The 24,721-nt window shown below is 55.2% G+C and overlaps 3 protein-coding genes across 9 annotated transcripts in view; 1 reads left to right on the top strand and 2 right to left on the bottom strand.

The window, feature by feature from the left end:
* The window catches only part of ANKHD1 (ankyrin repeat and KH domain containing 1), a 102,091-nt gene extending 90,025 nt beyond the window's left edge, over positions 1 to 12,066 (top strand). For 2 of the 7 annotated variants that reach the window (XM_063168530.1, XM_063168523.1), the window contains 6 exons: positions 4,196 to 4,375; positions 5,440 to 5,694; positions 6,640 to 6,815; positions 7,739 to 7,903; positions 11,504 to 11,677; positions 11,846 to 12,066. In XM_063168530.1, the coding sequence (XP_063024600.1) occupies positions 4,196 to 4,375; positions 5,440 to 5,694; positions 6,640 to 6,815; positions 7,739 to 7,903; positions 11,504 to 11,677; positions 11,846 to 11,989 (1,094 nt within the window). In that variant the 3' untranslated portion in view covers positions 11,990 to 12,066. Of the gene's footprint in view, positions 1 to 4,195; positions 4,376 to 5,439; positions 5,695 to 6,639; positions 6,816 to 7,738; positions 7,904 to 8,357; positions 8,856 to 11,503; positions 11,678 to 11,845 lie in introns of those variants that run through there. The other 5 variants (XM_063168526.1, XM_063168525.1, XM_063168528.1 and 2 more) reach the window with 5 other exon arrangements.
* Positions 12,067 to 12,630: 564 nt separating this feature from the next.
* Positions 12,631 to 14,300, bottom strand: SRA1 (steroid receptor RNA activator 1). The gene is made up of 5 exons (XM_063168532.1): positions 14,227 to 14,300; positions 13,853 to 13,978; positions 13,449 to 13,663; positions 13,157 to 13,265; positions 12,631 to 13,046 (listed from the first exon to the last, which is right to left on the bottom strand). Exons 1-5 carry the CDS (start codon positions 14,249 to 14,251, stop codon positions 12,829 to 12,831), a joined length of 693 nt encoding a protein of 230 aa, XP_063024602.1. The 5' UTR covers positions 14,252 to 14,300; the 3' UTR covers positions 12,631 to 12,828.
* Positions 14,301 to 14,387: 87 nt separating this feature from the next.
* APBB3 (amyloid beta precursor protein binding family B member 3) lies at positions 14,388 to 18,723 on the bottom strand. Its single transcript, XM_063168522.1, has 12 exons — positions 18,631 to 18,723; positions 17,521 to 17,711; positions 17,126 to 17,202; positions 16,817 to 16,874; positions 16,497 to 16,637; positions 16,020 to 16,147; positions 15,706 to 15,820; positions 15,533 to 15,620; positions 15,307 to 15,390; positions 15,063 to 15,178; positions 14,761 to 14,943; positions 14,388 to 14,662 (listed from the first exon to the last, which is right to left on the bottom strand). Exons 1-12 carry the CDS (start codon positions 18,677 to 18,679, stop codon positions 14,441 to 14,443), a joined length of 1,452 nt encoding a protein of 483 aa, XP_063024592.1. The 5' UTR covers positions 18,680 to 18,723; the 3' UTR covers positions 14,388 to 14,440.
* Between the last annotated feature and the right edge of the window lie 5,998 nt (positions 18,724 to 24,721).

The raw sequence follows: 24,721 nt of genomic DNA, 5'->3' as shown, positions 1-24,721 counted from the left end.
ACTGACATTGAGCTCCCTGCCCTTGCTATGCTCTGCCTGCTGGATTTTTGTCTTCTCAGTGTTCAAACTATGTTGCAGACAGCCAACTGCACCCATTAGTTTGGAAGGGACCCTCAAGAGATCCCTTCTGTGCCAACCCTTTGTGTTTGCCATGGTGGCTGAGGGGTGCCCTGGAGCTGGGTATCTGAAGTCATCCTTGCCCACACAGAGTGTGTTGGGTGTTTGGGCTAAAGTTTCAGGACTTTAGCTGGGACAAGTCAAGTAGTTTGACTTTCACATGAAAGGAGCAGGGAGCATTTGGAAGATGTGATGGTAAGGAAAGAAGATCTTCAGCATTCCCTTTCCTCTCAGTTGCTTGACAGATGTGCAGGACTTGTGCAACCAGAATACTTCTCTCTTACTGGCTTTAACCACAAACCTGGGGTGTTTGCTGTGACTGTAGTTTTCTCAGTTGTTAAATTTGGGCTGTATTGCTCTGCACTGCAAGGGTACACCTAGAACTCTGTGCCACATCCAGCCTTAGTGCAGTAAGCAGAATTAGATGTGTCAGATGAAGTAACTGGACCTTGTTCATCAGAGACTGTTAAGAAAGAGCTGCCAGACCCCCAGCAGGCTCCAGGACCACTTGGCAGTGGCTCAGCTTTTCCTCTGCAGTGCTCTGAACTGGGGTTGGCTGTTGCTGAAATTATTCCTGGGAAAGGAAACTTATGGCAAATGGGATCTGCTGATTTCCCTGACGATGGCATCCTGCATGTGCAAACATGGGTGACAGGGACTTCCCACAGCCACAAAGTATTTTACTGTTCCCTTATGTTAAGATCATCTGTTGTAATGGGAGAAAATCTCTTGTATTTCTACTTTATATATCCTTTTATACTTTATATATCCTTAAGTGACTGTAAGTATTTGAAAAACAGTGTAAATCTGTTTTGCCATTAGAAAGGTTGGGTAGATAGCCAAGGAAAACTCACACAGTTGACTTTGGGAGAGATATGTGTGAAGTTCTCAACTGGAGCTCAAAAATATTTGGACAGAACACACTTTTCCTGAGTTAGGATTTAATTAGGATATTGCAAAGTGAAGAAAAACTGCCAATAGGGAGTGTGCTGCTAAAATTGTGTTGGGCATGAGGTATTAGTCAGGTCCTTAGTTGATTCATTCAATGTCATTTTACTTCATGCTGCTTTTGATCACCTTTGTTTCAGAATCTAGATGTCCCAGGAGCAGGGGGTTAAGGGAGCTTGAGAATGTTTGGAAGGTGTGATAGAGAGGAAAGGAGTGATGAGACTTCTCTGTTGCCTTCCCTCAGAGCTAAGTGTGCCCTGCCCACCTCATGCTCCAGCTTGTCCCAGGGGAATGGACCTTGCCCTTGGCTCAGCCCCCAGGGTTGGCAGAGCTGGGGACTCCCAGCTGTTTGCACAGGGCTTGGTGACAGGGTTCAGGAGCTTTAGAGAAGGGGGACAAGGGCTGGTCACTGCTCCTGCTCTGCCCAGCAGCAGCACAGAGGACAGGGAGCAGCCAGGGCCTGGCACTTCTGGGTGGTCAGAGGGGTTGGGAGCAGCCTTGGAGCAGGTGGACACCCATCCTTGGTCTCAGATGGGGGAGGGACACCTGAGGGAGCAGAGGTTTGCATTTTGTGCCTCTCTTACGCAGTTGGCCTATGGCAAGTTTTTCCACAAATCAGCATTTCTAAGGGATCATCTCTTAAATGATTTTGTGAAGATTTAATATAGTTTAATAAATCTAAACCAGCTTTTTCTTAACAAGTTCTCACCTCAGGGTGGAGTTCAGGTAGTCTGCTTTTCCTGTTCATGGGTGAGCTCAGCTGCAGCTCGAGTTTTCTCTGATTCACGAGTTCCTTTGAGGCACAGATATCTCTGCAGATCTCACTGCTGTGGATCCATTCTGGAAATGGCCTATTTGTCTCACATTTTTAGGTCTCTTGTCCTGTCAGTTTGCAGTTGAGGTCAGGCTTAGCCCTGCCATGAGAGGAGGCTGTGGAGAAGACCAAAACTAATCTGCTTGTTACTTCTGTCCTGTGCATGTTAAGGAGTTTGAGACCTTGCTTCTTAAAAGGGGTCACAAACTTGAAATATGCCAGTTTAGGAAGCAGCACATGAGTATGGAGCTGCATGAAATGGTTGGACTCTGTTTCACACAGAGTGACCAAGTGTTGTGGCCCTTTCTCTAAATGTGCAGGTGATGTTGTAGTAACCAACATCTACCTGAGGTCTTTGATAAACTGAATTTTGAGCAGAGTTTGTGTGAGATCAATACACTCCTCTCAAAATCTCAGTTATGCATTCAGAGCACAATGAGGAGTTTGAGTTCATAGCCCAGGTAAGTGTAGAATATGGTATTGCAGAAGATTTTAGTATTAGAAAACCTGATTTTTTTGGTAAGTATACAAATAGGAAGCTCATTATTGCAGTCAGGATTTGGTAAGTTACTGTTCAGAATAACCATTTTTAATATCAAGCAAAGTTTTTCATCCACTTTTATGAAAGACAAGATAAAGTTTAAAAGACTTCTTTGTGACCTGACTCCTGGATTTGTGCATCTCTAGCTGTCACCCTCCCTTCAGCCCATGGAGCATACCCAGCAGTGCTGAAGTCTTGTCTGTGCAGTCATTGCACTTCACAGGCTGTGTACCCAAAATCTGTGTACCCATCAGCCTCCTGAGCCATCAGAAGGCAGCAGGGCATCCCTCTCCTGCAGGAGAGCTGCTTTTGTCCCAATCCCTGCCTTGTTCTCTGTCTGGGAACCCAGCAGCACCCAGGGTGGCAGTAGCTCTGTTACCCCTTTGTCTGGGGCAGATCCTGTGTGGTTTCCCAGCCAGCTGGCAGTCTGTGGTTTGGTGTGTGATGGAATCAGTGCCCAGGGGGGCTTTTGGCTGCCAGGTTTGTGGACAGAGGGGTGCCCAGAGTGTGCAGTCAGTGGCTCCACAGCTGCCCAGGGAGGGCCTGAGCTGCAAGTGCTGCTGTCAACTCAGGCCTGAGCTCTGTGCTGGAGCCAGGCTGCAACTCCTGACAGACTCAGCTCAGCCACACTGCAGCCACAGGCACTGGCATCCTCCTCAGAGCATGGAATTTGTGCTGTCCTCCCATGCTGGGGGTCCCTCATGTTCCAGCAGCAGGGGGATGTGTTTCTCCTTGGCTGTAAGGGAGACTTCTCAATTTAACCTTTGGGCTAGTGAGAAAAATACCTCCTTTAACTCCAACAAATCGTTTCTGTCCATGTGAGCAGGTTGGATCTGGCACTTCTGGAAGGAGTAAATCAGGTTGCCTGGGTTGATAATACTGGGGGAAAAGACCTGGCTTTCAGGAACTGTCCAGGCACTGAAAGGTGCCCCTCTAGTTTCTGACCTAAGGTACTGCCTGGCAGCACTGCTGTTTGTGGTGGGGTGTGTGTAGACATAACCTTCAACCTCACTCTGCAGCAACATAGGCTGGTCCTGGTTGTGGTCATTTTGAAATGTTTAAATGGTTTTGAAACTAATCTTGTTTAATAGGCCCTTGAAACTAAACCCTAAACTCAGGTGAACATATGGCCATGCCCATTTCTGCTTTCAGGTAATAACGTGTGATAAGAGCTTTTACAGCATTTTGGAAAAGTACTTAAAAGCTTTGGCTTATAAAAAAACTGTAATTCACCCTTGCTAGTAATTTTTGTGGGACTTTGAGCTCTTTCTCCAGGTGTCTCTTCCTCTCACATGTCCCTGGAGGAAGCAGCCCCCTCCCCTGTGGTGCTGTGCCACGCCAGCCCTGTCTCTGTGGCCACAGCATGACTGATCTCTACCTGAAGGTGCCTCTGGGATGGCAAAGCCCATCCTGCACAGAACTGCTTCCCTGGTGCTGGATTCCCGTGGGACTTTCACAGAGCCCTGGATCCCTGTTGCATTTGGGTGGCTTTTTGTAAGCAAAGATCGTGGCCACTCCCAGCTTTCCTGCTTTGCCCTCCCTGCTAAGATCATTTTCTTTCAGTGACCAAAGGGATGGCTGTTTTTGTTAAAACTTGAGGCCAAACCAGAGAGCCTCCAGAAATGGTTTCTAAGGGAGAATCATGCACCTTACCATGTGCAGATGCCCCCAACGGTGATGAGATGCTTTAATTATATTTGGAGCACTAGCTTTCTCTGGTGCTTTGAAGCAGGTTCCCAAAGAGAGATATTTAATCAAATTTATGTTTATTTCAGGCTTACCCTCTCTAGATCCATCCAACAGCTCTACAACTTCTTCTTCAGGTCCTTTGACAGGCTTTTCAGCAAACATACAAGGAGCACGGGTTTACCTTCAAGGGCCAGCGCCTGTTGGGACTCCCAGCTTTAACAGACAGCATTTTTCACCACATCCTTGGACAAGCGCAACAAATTCATGTAGGAACTTCATGGGTCTGTCTTAGTTAACTATAAATTCATAGCTATTGTCTTTAGTAGATTTCTAACTTGAGGGGAACTTACCCAGTAATGCACAAAATGCTTTCCAATTGCTTTTAGCAGCTGTGAGGATGGTGTGCAGATCCCAAGCTGTGATATTTTTTGGGGTTTTTCCCATGCCACTAGTTCTGGTAGCATTACTAAAGGTGTATTTGGGCAGAAAAATGAGTTATTGTAGGCTCTTGAGAGGAGAGAGCAATGAAGCTGAGTGGAGGTGATTACACCAAGCTAAAGATGCCCCTCTAAGTAGTATGAGTGCAATATTAGTTGAAAATGTCATGTTTGCCATGGTTTGAAGTTATACTTGCCTTTTTTCTTTTTTTTTTTTTTTTTAATTGGGATCTGTAATTATACTTAAAATGTTCCAAAATCTCTAAGCATCATCCAAGGTAACAGTGGGTTTCCCTCCTAATGGAAAGAACATGGAAGTAGCTTTACAGAAAATATGGGTCTTTGATTCAGAACCTTAGCTGAAGATGTTTTTCATGTCACTGCATGCAACTTCATTGCCACTCTGAGTTTAAGAACCAAAATGTTTAAATGAGTGCTCAAAGGAAGTTGGATTTCCCAAGGAGAGTCAGTGACGCTTCTGAACTTGGCAGGACTTTATGCTCTTGGGTCACACCTGTGGCTTTGGGAAGCTGTCTGATTTCTCTTCTGCTGCAAGTGGTGGATACCAAAACCAGGCTGCTTAGATATTTATGGTTTTTTGGCTGATGTTTTCACCTCTTCCTGAAACTCTTCCATGTTTCTTATTCTTTCTTGTAATTAATTTAGATACACTGCTATGTCATGAGAATATCATGATTCTGATGGCTGAAAGCATTTGTGTTATAATGTGGATTTTAGAGTTCAAATAATTTCTTTGAAAACTTGAATACTTGCCAAAAAAAGCCTTTAAAACATTTTATCATTTACTTGGAGATAATATTGGGGAAATAAGTGGGATGAGACTTACGCTTGCTACTTTGTGTGTCATTAAGCAAGAGAAATACTCTCTTCAGCAGGTGAATCTCCTATCCCATCAGTTTCCTCAGGATCATCTTCACCCCTCTCAGCTGCTTCTGCCCCTGCTAACTTGGGCCAGCCAAAATCGGGTAACACCAACCCTGACAGGAAGGTGCCACCCCCCATCGGGACCGAGAGGTTGGCCAGGATCCGCCAGGGCGGCTCCGTCACCCCCACGCCCCTGGGCACCAACTTCACCGCGCCCGTGGGCCACAGCGGCATCTGGTCCTTCGGCGTCAACAGCGTGTCCGGTGAGTGCTGCTCACACACTGCAGGGCCCTGAGGGATGTGTCTGGAAGGAGGGTTGGAGAGGAGGAGTAAAGCTCCACAGTCTGTGCTCCCTTGTGGAACATCCTCAGGGAGAGCTGCTGGCAGTGGTGGGAGAGCACAGGTCGATGGAAACGCTGTGGTTTGCCCTCGTGGTGCTGGTGGTTCTCACCTGCCTGGATCAAGGCATTTGTGAGCCTGAAATGATGCAGAGACCTCATACAGAGTCCTCTGAATGATCCAGAGTTTACCCTAAACAGTTTCTATCTGTTAAGGGGGCTGTTTCCAGGCCTGACTGTTGGCTCTCTCTGTCCAGGTTTCTCTCTTGTTTTCCCCTCACATTTTACACTGTCAGCTGAGGTGCAGCTGATGCACCCAGGGACACAGAGCTGTGGGTGCTGGTTTTTGCACTGATTTCCTCGTGACTCTTGAACAGTATGGGATAACTTCTGTTCCAGGCAGCCTTGGTTCCCAAAGAATGACTTTGAAACAGCTGAAGGTTTACGTTCAGTTTCCTGGTAGTTGGATTTTGTGGAAAGGAGGAGGTGCAGCATTTGAAGTGTAGAGTGTTTCCATTGGTAACTTTCAATACAAACGTTTGAGTCCTGCATTTGTTATATGCTTCAGTGAAGCCCTCCACACTTTGGTTAACTCATGTCTCAGCATTGCTGTGTGTTTTTAAGAAAAGCTTGTATGTGCTTACAGGTAGTGTTGGGAGCTCTGTTGGATTTTAGCCATTTTGCAGTGGACATGTGGAACTCACAGTTCGTGGTAGTCCCCATCTTCTCCACCCTTGTCTGGATAGCTGAGATCCCTCTGTGGCTGTGTGTTTTCAGGGTGCCTTTGGGTGGCCTTAGGTGTGTGCAGCTGCTGAATTCTGCTCGAGTGTCTGCAGTGAATTTCATCAGCCATTTTTCATCTCTTTGCAGAAGGCTTGTCGGGTTGGTCTCAGCCTGTCATGGGAAGTCATCCAATGCATCAGCAGCTGTCAGACCCAGGCACGTTTTCTCAGCATCAGCCAATGGAGAGAGATGATTCTGGAATAGTGGCTCCCTCGAATATTTTCCACCAACCTATGCCAAATAGTTTTGTGGATTTTTCTAAAGTAAGTGACAGAGTGTTGGATTTATGAAATGGCTGGGCCTGGCTTTATTGTTCACCTGTTCTGCCTGTTCACCCTGTGTGTGTGTGACTCTGCTGCCATTGCTTGTTACCCCAGTCCTGAACCTTCTTTCATCCCAGAACTGACCAGAAAAGGTGCCCAAGCCTGGAGGCAGGTCCAAACAAAGCCAGAGTTCGTAGGTTGCAGATATTCTCTGGTCAGTAGTTGAAGGATTTCATCACTATTCCGTGTTTCATCTCTCAGAAGCTCAGTCTCCTGGAAATGTTTCACAAAGCTTGCCCAGCTCCTGAGGGTGATTACAAGTTTACTTAATGCTTTCAGCACAAATCATGGCCACAAGGCCCCACACTTTCCTTAGGGAAGTGGCAGGAGGAGAGGACTCCCAGCATGTTTCAGAAAGAGCCATAGCATGTGGTCTTGGCATCTGCATGGCGAAGCAGAGCCATTCATACATAGGAAAAGAATTCTCCTAATTGCAAAAAGCTGCTCTGTAACTTGCTCTTTCTGAATAGGCAGAATTATTTTAGATGACATTAGGAATTAGAGAAGATCATGAACCCAGTCTGGTCAGCTCAGTGCAGCCCTGTGTGCTCTGTGGCTGTCCTGTGCTGCAGGGAGGAGGGAACACTGAGGTCAGTGTTCAGCTGCTGGCCTGGCTTTGTGGGTGTACCTGAAAACTCTGTGTGTGCTGCAGCCTCTGCTTAGGTGTAAGTTCAGAGAAATGGCTAAGCTGGCTGGAATCTCCAGCTCTGAAATCACTGTGTTCCACATTCTGCCCCAGTGTTCCCTGGCAGTGCTGAGATTCCTGCCAGTACTGGAACATTACCTATGGAGGAGACCTGGCTCTGTCTGCTCCTACAGCCACCCTCCCCATGTCCCTCACCAGAGCTCTCTTGTCCCCTCAGGGCCTGCCCATCTCCATGTACGGCGGCACTCTGATACCCTCGCACCCTCAGCTGGCAGATGGCCCAGGAGGGCCCCTCTTTAACGGGCTCCATACTCCAGATCCTGCCTGGAATCCCATGATCAAAGTTGTCCAGAACTCAACAGAATGTACTGATGCTCAGCAGGTAGTGTGGCTGTCTTCTCCCACCTGTGCTTTCCTGGGGCTTTGTGTGGTGCTGTGAGACCCAGTTTTGGCTGGGTGACACATTTGGTTTTTTTCAGTTCTTTGAACCTAGGGTTGAGGTTGTTTGCATGACTTTCCCCTACTCTGTGTGTGTGTGTGCATGTGTTCATAAAATATCCATGGTGCTATTGATACCAAACCTTCCAGGGAAAACAAGCAGCATTTCAAGACTGCTCAGCCAGGTAATGGACTGGTACAAGTGAGAGGGTTTATTTCCATCCTCAGCACCTTGCAGGTTGTCAGTCAGACCTTGGCCAGAGCTGAAGAGCTCCTGCCTTTGGACAGTCTGATTGTATTTTGAGGGAAGCCTTATGCTCACCCTCAGTGGTAAAACACTGTTAAAGGAACCTTTATTTGTTTTTATAATAGATTTGTCTTTTTATTTCTTGCTGTAGATTTGGCCTGGCACCTGGGCACCTCACATTGGAAACATGCATCTCAAGTACGTCAACTGATTTAAGGGGGTCTGTCCTTTTTTAGCCTGGTTTGGGAATCTTTATGACCTTCAAGAACCCTGGGGATTTTTTTCATGTGCCTAATTAAGCAATTTTCTGTGGGCTGTAACAATGGAATCTCGATTGCCCGTTGTATAAGAACAAATTGACTTACCTATACAAACTGATTCTGTTCTCCAGTTAGTTTAGCCACTTCAAACTTAAAAATCAGACAAAACTAGTGCTTTTTGGCTAAACACTACTGAATGCTCCTTGTATGCAGCTGAGAACTAGCTGATGACATGATTTTGACCTTTTAGGGTGGTAAATACCTGTATAATTGTTTACAGACTTACAAGGAAAAGCTGAGTAAATTTCATGTCGTATAGTGGCTCTACTTTATGTAGCCTGTATTAATGTGAAATATTTACCTGAATACTCAATAAAAGGCAAACAGCATTTATAGGTTGTGTGTGAGAATTTTGGAAAGGGCTGTATGTTATTGTCCCCAGCAGCTGCTGCCATGCTGGGTGACAGATCTCCCCAGGGTCACATCCTGAGCATGTGGGTGCAGACAGGTTTGGGAGGGTTTGGAGCCACAGGGCTCTGCAGAGTCCTTGCCCCTGCCCCTTGTGAGCCTTTTATTGGTGTGCACCTGCTTCTGTGTTATGGTCTTTTCTTTCTGGATTAGTTCTGCTGCTTCTGGCACTTCTGGCAGGTGTCACCTGAGAGATGAGGTTTTGCTCAGGGCTGCAAAGAAGGGCTGACAACAGTGACAGGTGAATGCAGGGTTGTGCACCTGTCCAGAAGCAGATCTTAAAAAAGTGCTTCCCATTTGAGGAAAATGTAATAGGTTCAGTTGTAAGCTTCTTGTAATGCTGTGAATCTGCTAAGAGCTCCTCAGGCCCTTGCTGTGAGGAAGAAGAGGATTTTTGCACGCTGCTTAAGATGAATGTTAGCTCCTGACCCAGTTCTCTACTTTCTGCACTTGGACTGTGCTTAGTTCTATTTTTACTCCAAAGCAATGCAGTAACTACATGGAATCCATTCCTTAAGCAGGAAACTCCAGTGCACATAGTGTCTAATCCAATGGATCAGTCTCAGACCAGGTGGAGACTTCACCTTCTTCCACCTTATCCAGACAAATCCTTATATGCAGCAGCAGAGTTCCCCAATAAAAGCATAAAGAAGCACTGAAAACCCAAAGTGCACAAGCAGTGTCTACATATCAGAAGAAATCAACCTCAGAAGCGCTACTGGATGGTATATTCAGATATTTTTCTTGGTGTTTGAGGATGAAATGCAAAAAAAAATTGAACTGCTGCTGCCCCAGTGGTAGTGCCAACCCCAAAGGAGACACACACAGAATGAGTCACAGAAAGGTTTGTGTTGGAAGTGGCCTTAAGGTTCACCCAGTCTGATGCCCTGATATGGGCAGGGGACACGTGCCAGCAGCAGCTGTATTGGAAACAAGCAATGTTGTGTTAGTAGGTGTGTGCTCTCTGGGGCAGGGTGCCCACTTCTCTGTGTTCCTTGGCTGCAGCAAGCAGTGCCACCTCCTCCTGCCCCATCCTGGAGGGCTGCAGCTCCAGGGTGGGTGGCACAGTGTGCTCCATGACACCAGGGGGCATGACCCAGGATGGGGATGGGGATGGGGCTGTCCCTGGAATAGCCTTGGCCACCCCAGCCCTGCCAAAGAGGCAGCTCTTTGCTGCACAGGTCCCTTGCTGGGTTCTTCCCTGCAGAGCTCCTTGCTCTGGGCACCAGACCCAAGTGGCCCCAGCAGCCTCCACTAAAATGGAAAATGGAACCCCCAAGTTTTGTAGGAAGATCCTGCTCAAAGTTTGGACTGTCACTGCCCCGTGGTTACAGGGGGGCACAGGCAGAGGCAGGGCCTTGTGCTTTTGGTGGCAATGCCAGGGGGCTGGTGAATGCAGTGCTGGTCCCTCAGGGCAGGCTGCCTGGATCCAGAGAGAGCATGGGGGGTAACAATGCCAGAGTCTGTGCCCACTTGAGCTCACCAGCCCTGGGTGGCAGGGCTCCCCCAGACCTGTCCTCCTTCCCCCTTCTGACCCCCTGGGTCAGCCACTGAGCAGGTCTTTCCTTTGCCATCTGTCCTCAGGGAAGCATGTGCCTCATTCCTGAGCTGGCCATGTTTGGGTTGGCCATGTTTGGCCATGTGGGCACTAGCTCTGTGCCTTCAATTAAGCTGCTCTGTGCTGAGAGCCCAGCCCAGTGCTGCAGGGCTGTGCAGGTGTGGGCTGTGTGAGATGTTTGCAGTGCCCAGCAGGAGCTCCAGGCTGGCACCTCGGGCAGCAGCTGGTGTGGGCTGTGTGAGATGTTTGCAGTGCCCAGCAGGAGCTCTGGCCTTACTGACACCTCCAGCAGCAGCTCTGGGCTCCTGGAACCCTGGGCTGCACCCTTTGCCAGAGCCTGGCAGGGAGCTGGTGCTGGGCTGCAGGGAGGGATGGGCAGGGGACAGCAGGGCCACAGACATGGCATGCAGGCTGGTGCCATCTCAGGTGTTGCTGGCAGGCAGTTGGAGCATGGGCAGGAGGCAGTGTGTGCCCCAGGTGGACGCTGCACACCTAGCAGGCTGGGGGAGGAGATGCCCCATGGAACCCAGCTGTGTCCTCCTGCAGGGAGCAGCAGGTGGCTGGCTGAGACAATGGGAGCAGGTCCCCAGAGTGCCCACCGTGGGGTACCCAGCCCTTGCTGCTCCACCCTGGAACAGGGTGCCACACAGCTGTTACTGCCTGGCCAGCAGGCTGGGCCTCGCTGTGTGCCCCAGGACTGGCCCTGCCCTCAAGGCAGCATAGGGGTGACCTGTGTTGGCCACCATGGGGTGGCCCTTGGGAGGCTGGACCCCCTTGTGCTGCATCCTGCAGAGTTCCAGGAGCCTGAAGGGGAGGAATAATGTGGGGAATAGCTGCTGAGCAGGATGGGTGTCACAGGCTGCCTTGTGGGAAGCCAGACATGGTGGCTCCAGAGCCAGATGTGTCCATGAGCCGTGGCCAAGCACTGGGTCCCACCCCTGCTCTGGGCTGAGGGGCTCAGGGCGGGGGTGGCCGGGCCAGCAGTGCCTGACAGCCCCCTGCTTTTGGCAGGTACCCGCATCATCTGCGACCGCAAGTTCCTGCTGGAGTGCAAGAATTCACCCGCGGCCAGGACCCCTCCCTGCTGCCTGCCCCAGACCCCCGGTGTCACATCCCTGGCCCAGTCCAGCCTCGCCAAGCTGGAGGAGCTCAAGGAGCGGAATGAGAGCGAAGAGGCCATGCCAGGTGAGCAGCCCAGGGCCACGGCCCTGCCCATGGACCGCCTGCCTGGGGCGTGGGGCAAGGCGAGATCCCAGCCTGGCCCAGTTCCAGCTCCTGCTCCCTTTGCCTGCCCTTGTCTGCCGAGCCAGCCCCATCCTAACCCTGCTCCTGTATCCATCCGTGCCCTTGCAGATCAAGACCAGTTTGAGATGGACATCTGAGTTTCCATCTCCTCGTCTCCAGGCCATGGCTGGGCCTGTTCCTGGGCCTCGTGGAGGTGCTGGCACCGTGACCAGCTGGCTGCAGCCCTCTCTGATGCTGGGGATGGACGTGTGACACCTCAGGCTCTAGCACAAGTGGCTGGTGCAATTGCCTAGGAGCTCATGCTTGATCAATAAACACCGTGAAACCCCTGTGCTAACATGGTGTGTGTCTTTGTCAGGGCTCAGCGGGGTCCTCGCCCCCAGGGAGGGGAGGTGAGCAGCACCAGGAGGGTGCCCTGCAGGTGGTGAGGGGCTGGGGCTCTGTTCTCAGCTGTGGTGGAGGCAGGTGGTAAGGCCATCCCATGAACATGGGGAGAACAGCACAGTTAACACCTGACTGGGCATGTGTCTGTCCCTGGACCTCCCTGAGGTCACCCAGGTCTCTTGGGTTCCAGACTCTGAGCTGTGCCCAGATAGGGAGCCAGGGCTATGGCTGCAGCACAAACCCTGCTCGTGCCAGGGGCTGTTGGCACATCGGCCTCTGCAGCCGGCCCAGACCCCTCCTGCAGCAGGGCTGGGCCAGATGAGGGGCATGCTTTGCCAGCCAGTGCAGCAGGGACACACAGTACTGCCTGCTCCAGCCAGATGCTGAATTCTTCCCTTGACATGGCCAAGCCTGATGAAGCAGCCATGGCCTCACCCAGCACTCCCATCTCCTGCTGACCCTGGGAGCCCCAGGACCTGTCAGTGCCAGAACCCTCAGGGAGACTGTGGGAGGGGGCAGGTTGGTGCTGTTTATTAAACATAATGAATCGCCACTAAAATGTCGCAATGATTAAAATCCCCTTTTCCTGGATGAGGATTGGGAGGCAGAGGGGGTCCCCAGACTCCCTCCAGCAGCAGGGGCCTGTTCCTGCCGGTGGCCCTGGGTAGGGGCTGCCCCGCTCACAGTCCACAGCCCTGTCCCTGCCGTCAGGGCTCCTCCTGCTCCGGCTCGGTCGGGGGCTCAGTCACAGGCTCAGTCCCGGGCTCGGTGTCAGCACTGCTGTCCGTCCATCTGGTGGGCAGGTCCCGTGTCTCAGCGATGAGGCGTTTGACGCCCACCATCCACTGGCTCACCTCGTTCACGTGGTCCACCATAAGCGAGCGGTGGATCTCATCAGCTGCGTCCCAGTGCTGCTGCTGAAGCTCTGCCACGACAGGGGGACAGCCCCGTCAGGGGCGCAGGATTCGCCCTCCCGCGGGTGCCTCTGCCCCGGGGCCTGCTGCTGGTGCGGCAGCAGCCCCCTTCACTCCATACCTTGCACCAGGAGGTTCATCCTCTTCCTCACTGGTGCCGACAGCTTCCCCTGAGCCCATGCGTCCTCCAGCACTGTCAGCCGGCGCCCGATGTCATTGCACACTTGTTTCTGGAAGGAGAGGTGAGCTGGAAGCGAGGGGATGTGCCCCCGCCAGCTCTGGGGAGCCCCGGGACAGGCGTGGCTCTCTTCCCCCCTCAGGTCTCCTGGGAAGCGGCAGCCCCTGCCTGGCTGCCCCGGCTGCCGTCCCGCCGGCACCGCGGCTCAGGGCGGCGGGAGGGGCCGCGGCCTCACCTGCACCGTGGCCCGGCAGGAGTCCAGGGCTGCCCGCAGCGGGGCAAGGACGGTGTCGGCGGACACGCTGCATTCCTCCTGCTCCGGGCCCGCCGCGCTGGGCCGACCCTCAGCCCGCGGGGCAGCGCCGGCAGAGCCCTGCGGGGGCGGCCCCAGCGCCCGGGGCGGCGGCGCTGCGGGGTCGGCGGGGGCGCTGGGCGGGCCCGGGGGGGCACCTGCAGGGCAGAGGCGCCGAGCCCGTCAGCTGGGAGGCGGCTGGCACCGGGCCCCGCACAAGGGCGGCCCCGAGCCCCGGCTCCGCCGCCCCCAGCACCGCGGCTGCGGGAGCCGGGCCGCGGGTCCCGGCGGGCTCGGCCAGGCCTGGCAGGGCAAGGTGAGGGGCTGGGGGGCCCCGCGGTGCTGACCTGGGGGTGCCCCCGCGGGCGGAGGGGGGACCCGGCGGGTGAGCGGCGTCCGGCGGGAGCCCCCGGCCTGCGCCTGCAGCCCGTACGAGAACTGGGGGGGGTCGTTCCAGCCGCGCTCCTGGTTCCCTGCAGCAGCGAAGGGCGCCGTGAGACCGGAGGAGACCGAGGAGTCCCCGCGCCAGGCGGGACCCTCCGGCACGTCCCTCCCGGCGCTCTCCGCACCCGGAACGGCCCCGGCGTCCTCCCACACACGGAGCCCGGCGGAGCCGATCCCCGGTGGCGGCCCCGCACCCCCCCCAGGCCGACCCGCGGTATCCCGGGACCGGGACGCCCCCCCGCACCGGAAGTGCCGCTCGCGCCCCGCGCCCCCTCACCCGGCTTCACGTAGGACTCCGCCATCCCGCCACGTCACGCCCGGCCCCGCCCCTTCCGGCCCGTGAGGCGGGGAGGGGCGGGAGGGGCGGGGCCGGGCCTGTCCCCGCCCCGCCGGGGGCCGCGCTCGGGGCCGGGGCCGGGCCGGGGTCGGGGTTGGGGCCGGGAGCTCCTCCCTGGCGGCTCCGGCCCCGGCCCCGGCCCCAGCCCGGCCCGCTACGGGCTGTGCAGGAGGGCCCGGCGGAGGCGGAACACCTCCAGGAAGGAGAAGAGTCCCCGCTTGCGGGCGCCGGCCCCCGCCCCGCCGCCGCCCCCCCCCGCCTTGGCCGCCCCGCGGGCAGCGTCCCCCGCGGCCGCCGGCCCGGCCCGGCCCCGCCCGGCCGCGCTCTTCGCCTTCGCCCCCGGCGCGGCGGCCACGAGGCACTTCTGGTACTGCACCTGCGGGGACACGAGAGGCAGCGCGGGGCGCTCGGCACCGGGTACAGCCCGGCCTCCCAGGGCGGGGCGTGCCCGGCCGCGGTGCCGCCGGTGCTCACCATGCAGGCGGCCTGCACCGCCTCCGAGATGGTGCCGGCGTCGGGCTCGCACCAGAAGGCCGCGCACTGGAAGCGTCGCCCCGTGTCCACGATGAGCGCGAAGGTGTGCGCGTCCCGGCCCACCCCCAGGAAGGTCACGTACCGCACCTGGCACTCCCAGATGTGCGCCGCCTCCTCGGGCTCCTGCGGGGACCCCGCGGGCCCATCCAGCCCTGGCCCGGACAGCCCCGCCGCCCCCCAGGACCGCTCTGCCGGGGACAGCGCCGTGCCCGCTCCGGCCGCGGCCCCTGCTCCCTCCCCACCTGCGCCGGGTGCACCCTCATGGCCGTGTCCGACACGTAGATGAGAGAGGGCGTCCAGTTCTCCCGCCCAGGGCGCCTCGTCAGCTTCTCGATGGCCTCGTTCAACACATCCATCCCTGGGGAGAGGGACACCCCATCCTACCGGCCCCGGCTGCGGGTGAGGGCCGGGCAGGAGCTGCCCAACACCAGGGCACGGCTGCCCCGGGGCACGGAGGGGCTTCCTGAGCATCCCCAGCGCGCTTACCCATGGCCCTGGGCACGGGCAGGCTGCCGATGTACAGCGCCTCGTAGGTCTGCATCGACTGCCTCACCGCTTCTAGGATATCCACTGCCAGGACGGGAGAGTGTGTCCTCCGCTGTGTCCCCAGCATCCCCAAGGACCCCGGGGAAACAGCCGGACAAGCCAGAGGGCTCTGGCTCACGGGCGGACTGTGGGCAGGGGGAGCAGCCGGCAATGCAGGGGACGGTACCTTGCAGCGGCAGGTCCTCGGCGGAGATGGGCTCCAGCGTGGCGGCGCGGGGCAGCCTGCTGCTCGCTACAGCTCGCTCGGCCACGATCTGCAAGAGACGGGGATCCCGGAGCCTCCCCTCACCCCCGAGGTGCCCGGCCATGCTCACACCCTCCGGGGTTCCTGCATCCCACCTTGGAGCACATCTCATGCAGAGCCTTGGCGATGCTCTTGGCAGGCACATTGCAGTGGAAGACGTGACACTTGAGGACGCAGGTGTCCTTGTCACTGGCCACGAAGGCGAAGTCTCTGCAAGGCCACGAGCAAGGCAGTGAGACCCCGACAGAGGCAGCCCCTGCCTGTACCCCCCCAGCCCTGTGCCCCCTTACCTGTCCCTGCAGCCGTGGTGGCAGTGGGAGGGAGGAGAGGGGACAGGTCACTGCTGAGGTGCCTCCCCCAGGTGGGCAGAGCCACCCCCCGGCCCCAGCTGTGCCCTGGCCCCTGGCACCTGCCGTTGTCGCAGCCAACACCCCAGACACGGATGTTGAGGATGGGCTGGCGATGGATGAGGCTGCGGTCCAGGGGGTCCACCAGGCTCATGGTGTCCTTCTTCAGAATCATCACTAGGTCCTGGCCCTGCAGAGGGGCAGTTGTTCCCTCAGCCTGGCAGACAGCCTGGGCATCCCCAGCACCCAGCCCCTGTGTGGGCAAACCCCTTCCCCAGCAGCCTGCTCTGCCCCAGCTGTGGGGTCAGCCCTGCCCTTCCCAGTTACCGTTCCCTTGTGTGGGGTCCCACCCAGGCACCCTGGCAGTGTTCCCAAGGAACAGCCCTGTCACACCCACCTGCTCTACACCTGGGACCATCGGATGGATGCCCTGTGTAGAGAGTTGACTCTACTACCTGCTCCCATCCAGCACAGTCCAGCCTCAGCAACAGCAGCCTTGGGGTGGGACCCTGTCTGGCAGCACCATCCCAGGCTCTTACCTCGCCCTGGTTGTCCGCAGAGCCCTGGCCCTTGCTGTTGGAGAGCTGCTGGATGCAGTTGTTGACAGCGATGCTGCTCTTGCCAGGTGCCAGGTCCTCCTCGGGGATCTCCACCCAGCCCAGAGAGCGCACAGCAAAGCACTGAGCAGGGACACGAGGGGCTTCAGTGCCCCTGGCACAGCCACCTCTGTCCCCACGCCTCACTGTGCCACAGTGGTCACCCTGCCCTGGCTCCCATCCACGTCCCTGCCAGCTGCCACCCTCCTCCTCCTCTGCCAGCACAGCCCACGATGCAGCAGTGAAGCTGGCGGGTGCAGTACCTTGGAGCCGGGCTCTGCGCTGTGCTGGAAGTCATCTCCATGCCAGGACAGGGAGTGCCTGCAGAGGGACAGGGCAGTGAGGGGAAGCTCCCTCCATGTGCTCCTGGGACACCCAGGGAAGCATCAGGATGCCCTGGAACCAGCAGACCCCCGTGCCACCAGCTGGGAAGCATCCCATGGGGGTGCCCAGCGTGGTCCTGCTGGTTTCAGCAAAGGGGGGCTGCTCTGGGGGGAGCACCAGGGCCCAGCGCTGCTCAGGGATCAATGGCAGCTCACAGACAAGGCAGCAGAGCACAAGGACAGCCCTACCTCCGGGACAGCGAAGCCATGGGGCTGGGAATGGGCCGGTCCTTCCCCGAGTGCTTCGCTGCAGGGCCCTGGCATTCCTGGAGAGAAGAGGAAAGGGGTGAGAGCTGCAAGAGAGGCATCAGGAGGCACCAGGTAGGAGTCCTCCCTCCCAGGACTGCAACAAGCTTGTGAGCATCCTGAGTAGTTGAGTCCAGCTAGGATGAGCTCCAGGATGGGACCTGCTGAAGCCTTTCAAAGGGCTCAACCCCCAGATGGGCTGAGCAGGACTTGAGGGTCACACAGACAGGGAGCTCCAAGGGGAGGCTGGACCAGTCATGCCCAGAGGGTCCTTCAGCAGGATTCTGCCAGGGGTGGAATCCAACAGCAGCCCTCACACCCCTGCCCACATTCCCTACCCTTCCATGGAGAGTGTCATCTCCATCAGCCTCCGTGTGCCCTCCTGGGCCGGTGCTGCGTGCAGGGTGCTGCCACTGTGTCGTGCCTGTTGGCACATGCCAGTAATAGGTACCCAGAGAGTCACAGATTTTCCTCCAGCCCGGGGGAAGGTCAGGGTCTGTCTCCAGGCTCTGGTCGCTCCAGAGGTTGTCTGTGCAGAGAGGGAGTGTGTGAGATACGGGGTAGGGAGAAAGATCCCGCAGTTGCCTTGAGGAGCCAAGAGCTTTGCCCAGCAGCAGAAGGGTCCTGCAGTGGCCTCTGGCTGCATGGGCCAGGAGAGGAGGCTGGCAAGGGAATGTGGCACGGTGCCAGCGAGGCTGCAGCAGAGACAGACCCCAGTGCAGGGAACTGCCTCGCTGCTCCCGGGGGACAGCGGAACCCCGGCAGGGCACAGAGAGCAGGGGCAGCCTGGGCCTGCCAGGCGGGAACCCTGCGGGGCACCAGGCTCAGGCTTGGCCCGCGGCCGCCAGCCCGGTGTCCCCCTGCCCTCGGCCGGGAGAGGGGCCGGGACACACACCGGGGTCCGGGCAGAGGAGGGTGCCCCGGGGGCTGCAGCCGGAGGGTGCGATCGCCGCGGCCCCGCACCCCAGCCCTGCGCGGGCACCGACTCGAGCCCGTGGCGCAGCACGGCCGGAGCGAGCCCGGGCCGCGGGGGCGGCGCGCTCCGACCGGCCGGGCTGTGGGGCCGGGCGGGGCTCCGGGACGGGGAGGGTGGGGGCGCTCCGGGGCTGGGGAGATACCGAGGTGGATATGAGGTGCCCCCGAAGCGGGTGGGCTCCCGGCGACCTTGGCGGGGCGGGAGCGGCGGGGCCGGGCCGGGCCGGACACCGCGGGCCCCGATCAGCACCGCGGACAGCGCCGGGCGCGGCCGCCGCTCCCGCCCTCGGGGCCCGGCCCAGCAACGCGACCCCGGCCCCACAGCCCGACCCCCGCCCCGCAACCCGACCCGACCCCCACAACCCAACTCGAGTCCCACAGCCCGGCACCAGCCCCACAACTCATCCCCGCTCCTGCAGCCCGCCCCCGAGCCCGCAGGCTGTGCCCGTGCCCGCCGTGCCCTCCGTGCTCACCGTCACAGTTGACCAGGACGATGGCCAGCATGTAATCCTTGCCCAGCATGGCCCCGCCGCCCGCCCGGCGCGGCGCCCCCGCCGCCGCCGCCTGCCCAGGCCCGGAGCCGCGGCGGCTGCGGCGGGAGGGGCGGGACCGGGGCGGGCCGGGGCGGGGGCTGCAGAGAGCCGGGGGGCCGCGGGGGATGGCCCGGACGGAGCTGGGGAAGGGCGGGGATGGCCGGGCCCTTGGGGTGTGTGTGTCTCGGGGCAGAGGTGGGATCCTGAGGAGGGAAGGGGATTTTGGGGCTGGAAAGGTTTCTGAGTGCGACAGACAGCAGAGCCAGGGCAGCCCCTTGTGCTCTCAGGTTCGTTCCCTTTCCTTCCACCCACTCTTAGGGTTCCTCAATTCCCTTCCCTGTCCCCACAGATCACCATCATTCCTCTCCACCCACGCTTATCCCATGTTCATTGTCCATTCGTGCCCAGGTCTGTGTCCAGCCTCCGTCAGCCAGTGCTGAAGGCACCCAAATGTCTGTGCTGGTTACCTTCCCCTTCTCACCAGGGGCCAAGGGCTTTGCATCTCCAGTTTGAGACTTCTTTCCATTCTATCTTGGCTAATGATCAGCACACAGGAGCAGAAGTTCTGGAGACATTTGTTGTACAAATGAATTCCCCATGAAGCTCCCTGAGTACTGCTCAGGAAAAAGTCCTTCCAAGCTACAGGTACCTGATGAAATATTCCAAGATAGATTGCTGTAGGTGGCTTCTCCAGACAGTCCTTCATGGCCTTTCCACCTTTTCTTCTTCAGAGCAGTTTTTGGATGTACAGAATTAATTTTCTATGCTTGGTCCCCCTCTTTTTTTCTTGGCCTCATTCATGCATTCCATGGGTAGCATGCCCCTGATTTTGTGAGACACCCTCCTCTCCTTTATACATTTCAACCTTGCTCACCTGGCCAGAGAACATCACCAGCTCCATAATCCAGTTTTGCACTTGTGCACAAATTTCTCTCTCCTGCTGGCAGCTGGTTTGTTTTTTTTTTTTGTTTTTTTTTTTTTTTTGGATACAGTCTTTTTTCTTCTGCATCTGTCTAGAGCTAGTCAGATTTCTAACACTCCATTCAAGCTCTGTGTCCTTGGGACATTATTTGCCTAACCAAACCCAACCCCACATAGCAGGGCAGGGGAGGCTCGTGGTTCCCTGTGTTCAGATGTGTCTGAGGGGTTACAGGTCTCACCTTGACTTCTGCTTTCCCCAGACTTCCACCTTTTCCAGTTCCCTACCAGGACCAAGTTTATTATGGTGGCTGGAAGTGCTCTGGTATCTTCTATAAATTATCTCCTTGCACATCTCTCCTTGTCCTTTTCTCAACACACGTTTCACTTTCAAAAACCACACTCAGCTCATCAGGCAGGAGGCAACAACCCCAACACAAACTGTCCCCACTCCTCTGGCTCATCCAAGCCCACCAAGGTGAAGGCAACTCTCTCCTGGCAATGTCATGAAGCTTAAGGGTGATGATGGCCCTGCTGGTATCAGAGCAAGGGAGGAGAATTTGGGGATGGTGCAGAGCAGAACCCATGGATTGTATGGAATGGCATATGGGATGTTCCATGGGAAGGGGAAAGGGAGGGACCAGGGGAGGAGAAGCAGAGGAAGGCAGAAAGAGGAGAGAGAAAATGTTCTGGTGGTGTGTGGGCAGTGGTAGCTTTGCTTGCCAGCCTCAGCAGCATGTTCCAGCACTGCAGGCTGTCTTAGACCCTCATTAAATCATCTTTCTTCTGTGCATCATCTTTCCCTGTGTGAGAGGGGGAACATTTTGGTGGTTCACAAGAGCAAAAGGATAAGGAAAGTGTAAGGATAAGGATAAGGAAAGCCTATACCCATTATACTTTTCAGGGAAAGGTGTGAGACATCTCATCTACAACTCATTTTCTGGTGTTGGCTCTGAAGAGCGAGAGATCTGGGCTTGGTTTGGTTTGGTTTGTGCCTGAAGTAGAAGTACAGTGGCAAGTGTCATTTTTGGTGCTGGGTTTAGAACCCAAAATTCTTCTTCTGGTCTGAATGATGAATTCCTGGAGAAGGGGAATAAGATTCCTCCTTGTAAAGATTGAATTTGACCTTCCTAGTACAAACACCAGGTAGATCTCTTCACAACATCAGGGGGATCTCTCAGCCCCTTTGACACTTCCCTCAAAAAGATAAAAAACCACTCACATGCTTCCTTGGAGCAGCGTGGGGTCTCAGATCTGTCAGCTGCAGATCAAAAGTCTCCTAAAGAGGCTCATTACATGAAACACTCCACAGCTGCAATCAGATCCAGAACTCAGCAGATCCAGCTCACTTTTACCCAAGATAACAAAATAGATAACGTGACTCCCAACCAGATCTTTTGTTTATGCCAGTTTCCAGGGGATGAACATACAAAGTTTCTCTCTGCACTGCTCCTGAGACAAAAGACAGAATCCCCCTCAAAGAAAAGATCCACTTTCCATCAGGTAATTTTTCTGGTGCATGTCTTCATTCACTCTGGAGAAGGATGTTTCTGATGTAGCAAATAAATAATTTTCAGGTTATGAAAACCCTTCATAAAGAAATCAAGTGAAATATTAGGTAACAATTCTGCTTTTCCACTGCCTTCCTCTCAGCTATTGGAAACCCAAGATCATGTTATGCAGCCCAGACTCAGTTATCTGTAGTAATCAAATATCCCTGTCCCAACACCCCACCTGGCAGAAAAAAACACAGTTTAAGCTGTTTCTGTGCTTCCACCATCACTTATTTCCACCCCAGTTGTGCAAGTCAAGCAGAGACAAAAGGAAGAGGCCACAAGATGAACTAAGACAGGTCCAAGTCAACCCCCTAAAGAAAAAAATCCCAGGGTATCACGTTTGAAACTGTAATTCCAATAAGCCTTTTTGGGTATTTTTTTCTGTTTTAGTCCTGTAAACAGCCCTGGTTTCAGAGCTGTGTGAGCTGTTGGCACCATGGATTTAATTGGAACATGCAGTTCCATCCCATAGCCCACAGAGCTCTCTGGAGCACTGCCTCTTCTCTAAGTTTTTTAAAGAAATGCTGTTAATATCCTCTGCTCATTTCACACCTCTCCTATGATACAGAGTGCAGAATATCCATAGTTTTGACTTCTCAAGCTGCTTCACACACACTCAGATAACACATTTAAATTTGCTGTCACCCACTCCTAACCCATCTCAGGGAGCCTGGGGGTGGGGACTGAGGATGAGGAAATCCATCCCGGCCCGTTTGAGGCGCACACACACAAACAATTCATGTGAGGAACTTCTCAAAGGAACTCAAAATCAGCAGCTAAAATGTTGAGTGTTAGTGAAGTAAATGCTAATCCTGGCTTAATCTAGTTTCTTGGAGACAGTTCTGATGCTTCCACCTCAGGCCCCAGACAGCTTTGGGTTAGTGCAGAAATCAGTCAGAGCTCTGCAGCTCTTTAAGCACTGGATCAGCGGTGTCCACTGGCTGCTTTCCTTTGCTAATTCACAGGATTCCTTCTAGAGATGTGAAACTATATCAAGAGGTTCTCAGCATGTTTTGACTGCTTTAAACTAAAATCTAAATGACCTCCCTTGCAGCAGCACTGCTCTCTTATTAATTAGTTCCAGCACCTCATAGTTATGATGAGAAAAGACTTGGGGTACATGCTAAAAAGCATCACAAGGAAACACATAAACCTTAAGTGGTATAAATTTATGGGGGAAATGTTGCATCAGCATCAAACTTCCACTTCAGAAATATCTTTTGTCTTCATTTAAATCAGATAAGAATTTGTGCCTGGTGTTATTACTTAGCATTTTAATAAGAGCACTATTTAATTTTAATTTTCTAAGTTGAAGACCATGCAATATACTTCTATTCAGCAGTTTATGATGAGGAAGCTCCACTGGCCTTATTGTAAAGGTAAAACACAGATTATCACCTACATTTCTGCATGTTTAAGCATTTGAACAGTGAATCAGCCCACTGAGGCAATGTCTGAAATCACTGAAGTTTCATATTTTGTATTGCACTATGTTTGTTCTTTTTTCTTTGGTTATTATCAGAGCAATCAAACAACAAAAAATCTGGGTTTCTTTTCATTTTAATGATGGAAGTAGATGCTTCATTTACTAGAAAGGTTCAGTTCACATTTACTATCTGTGCTCCCAGTTTTAACCCTGCTGGAAACTTTTATTTCAACAACCCAATGCTGACATGCACAACCTTTAGAAAAGTGTAACTGCAAACAGAAATTAATGTCTAAAAATGTGATTAAACATTCTAAATTAAGAAGATCAGCAAAGGTGGTTTCCAATGCTCTTCTTTGCCCTCTTTATAATGTATTAAGGTTGAAAAGCACCTCCAAAAATCATTGAGTGCAACCTGTGACCAATCACCACCTTGTCAACCAGACTGGAGCACTGAGTGCTGGGTGCAGCTGTTTTGTGCACAGTTCCAGAGATGGTGATTTCACCCCTGCCCTGGGCAGCCTGTTCCTGCACTTATCCATCTTTTCCATGAAGAAATTCCTCCTGATGTCCAACCTGAACCTCCCCTGGTGCAGCTTGAGGCCATTTCCTCTTATCCTGTGCCTTGTTTCCTGGGAGAAGGGTCTGATCTCCACCTTCCTCTCAGGGAGGTGAAGACAGCAGGAAGGTCCCCGAGTCTTCTTTTCTCCAATCTGAGCGAACCCCAGCTCCTTCGGAGGACTGACACTGCAGACCCTTCCCCAGCTCCATTCCTTTCTCTGGACATACAACAGCCCCTCAAAGTCTTTCTTGCTGTGACAGGCTCAGAACCGGATGCAGCACTGCCGGTGTGGTCTCACCCAGGGCAGAGAGGAATTCACTGGCCTGGTCCTGCTGGGCACACTACAGCAGGCACAGGTCAGATGCCCGTGGCCTCCTGACCCTCTGGGGCTCACTCTGCCTCATGTTCAGCCACTGTGAGCCAGCACTGCCAGGGCCTTTTCCATCAGGGCAGCTTTCCATTCCCTCTGCCCCAAGCTTGTGCTGTTCCCATGCACTGCCTCACCTCACCCTTAAACCACTCCCTCAATTGCCTTATGTACCTTGTCCTTCCATTGATTATGGCTCACCTGCCCCATCCTTCCTTCCTTGCCTTACAAAGCTCTCACTTGCCTTGTCCACCATGCCCTTCCCTTCCCTTCCCTTCCCTTCCCTTCCCTTCCCTTCCCTTCCCTTCCCAGCCTGTTCTATGTCTTGTTTATCTGACCCTTCCCGGCCCCCTCTGGAGGTACCGGAACCCACGGGAAGGGCTCCCGGCCCCCTCTGGAGGTACCGGACCCACGGGAAGGGCCCCCGGCCCCCTCTGGAGGTACCGGACCCACGGGAAGGGCTCCCGGCCTCGCCCTCCGGCCCTCGCCCCCTCGCACCCCCGGCTCCCCTCGGCCCCTCCCCACAGACCCCAAGCCCCGCCCACCCGGACGGAGGCAGCGCCCGGCCCCGCCAATCCCGGCCCGTATTTCTCCGCCTCGTCCAATCACGGCCGCCCTTTCAATCCGCCCGCCTTCCCGCCGAGCTCTGCCCGCTCAGCCGCGGTCCCGCCCCTCAGACAGGCCCCGCCTTCCCGTTCGCCCGAGGCGCCGCTCCGGCCCCGCTGCGGCAGCCCGCGGCCGGTGCTTCTGGGGCCCGGGAAGGGCCGGCGGGGGCTTCCCGTTCGGGCCCCGGCTGAGAGCTCTCCCCGGGGAAGGAGGGGACGGCTCCCGGAGTGGCAGAGGCAGAGTCTGAGGGGAGAGCGGAGCTCAGGGAAATGAACGGGGCGGGAACAGGCGGGCCGGGACTGGCTGGGCCAGGCACACCCTGTGGTTGTGATTGGCTGAGCTGGACACGCCCTGTGGCTGTGATTGGCTGTGCCGGGCAGCGCTGTGCCGGCCGGAGGGTATAAATAGCGTGCACAGGTAAGCGTCGGTGCCAATGCAGCAGGGCGGAGGCGACTGCAGGTGAGAGCCGCAGCGCCGTGACCGAGGCAACCTTAGAACCCTTCACAGAGCTCTCGACAGCGTACGGGGCAAGGGAGAGGTTGGCAAGGTCTGACAAGGGAAGCCTTACATTTTCCTTGCCTTAATTTTCCTTCCCT

This window comes from Melospiza melodia, chromosome 14 (genome assembly GCF_035770615.1).
Source record: "Melospiza melodia melodia isolate bMelMel2 chromosome 14, bMelMel2.pri, whole genome shotgun sequence".
NCBI classification, from domain to species: Eukaryota; Metazoa; Chordata; class Aves; order Passeriformes; family Passerellidae; genus Melospiza; species Melospiza melodia.
The sequence above is the reverse complement of the archived record's forward strand: the minus strand, read 5'-3'. Positions and strand labels throughout refer to the sequence as shown.

Bases quoted from the DNA above. Each gene is read 5' to 3' on its own strand.
- APBB3 (XM_063168522.1), bottom strand. From the start codon at position 18,679: ATGCTGGGCAAGGATTACATGCTGGCCATCGTCCTGGTCAACTGTGAC. The intron at 15,391-15,532 runs GTACCGTCCCCT...CCGTCCTGGCAG, and splicing joins CGAGGACCTGCCGCTGCAAG to TGGATATCCTAGAAGCGGTG. The intron at 14,944-15,062 runs GTGGGGAGGGAG...GGGTCCCCGCAG, and splicing joins TGAGGGTGCACCCGGCGCAG to GAGCCCGAGGAGGCGGCGCA.
- SRA1 (XM_063168532.1), bottom strand. From the start codon at position 14,251: ATGGCGGAGTCCTACGTGAAGCCGG. The intron at 13,979-14,226 runs GTGAGGGGGCGC...TCGCTGCTGCAG, and splicing joins GGAGTCCTACGTGAAGCCGG to GGAACCAGGAGCGCGGCTGG. The intron at 13,266-13,448 runs GTGAGGCCGCGG...CTCTCCTTCCAG, and splicing joins CCTGCCGGGCCACGGTGCAG to AAACAAGTGTGCAATGACAT.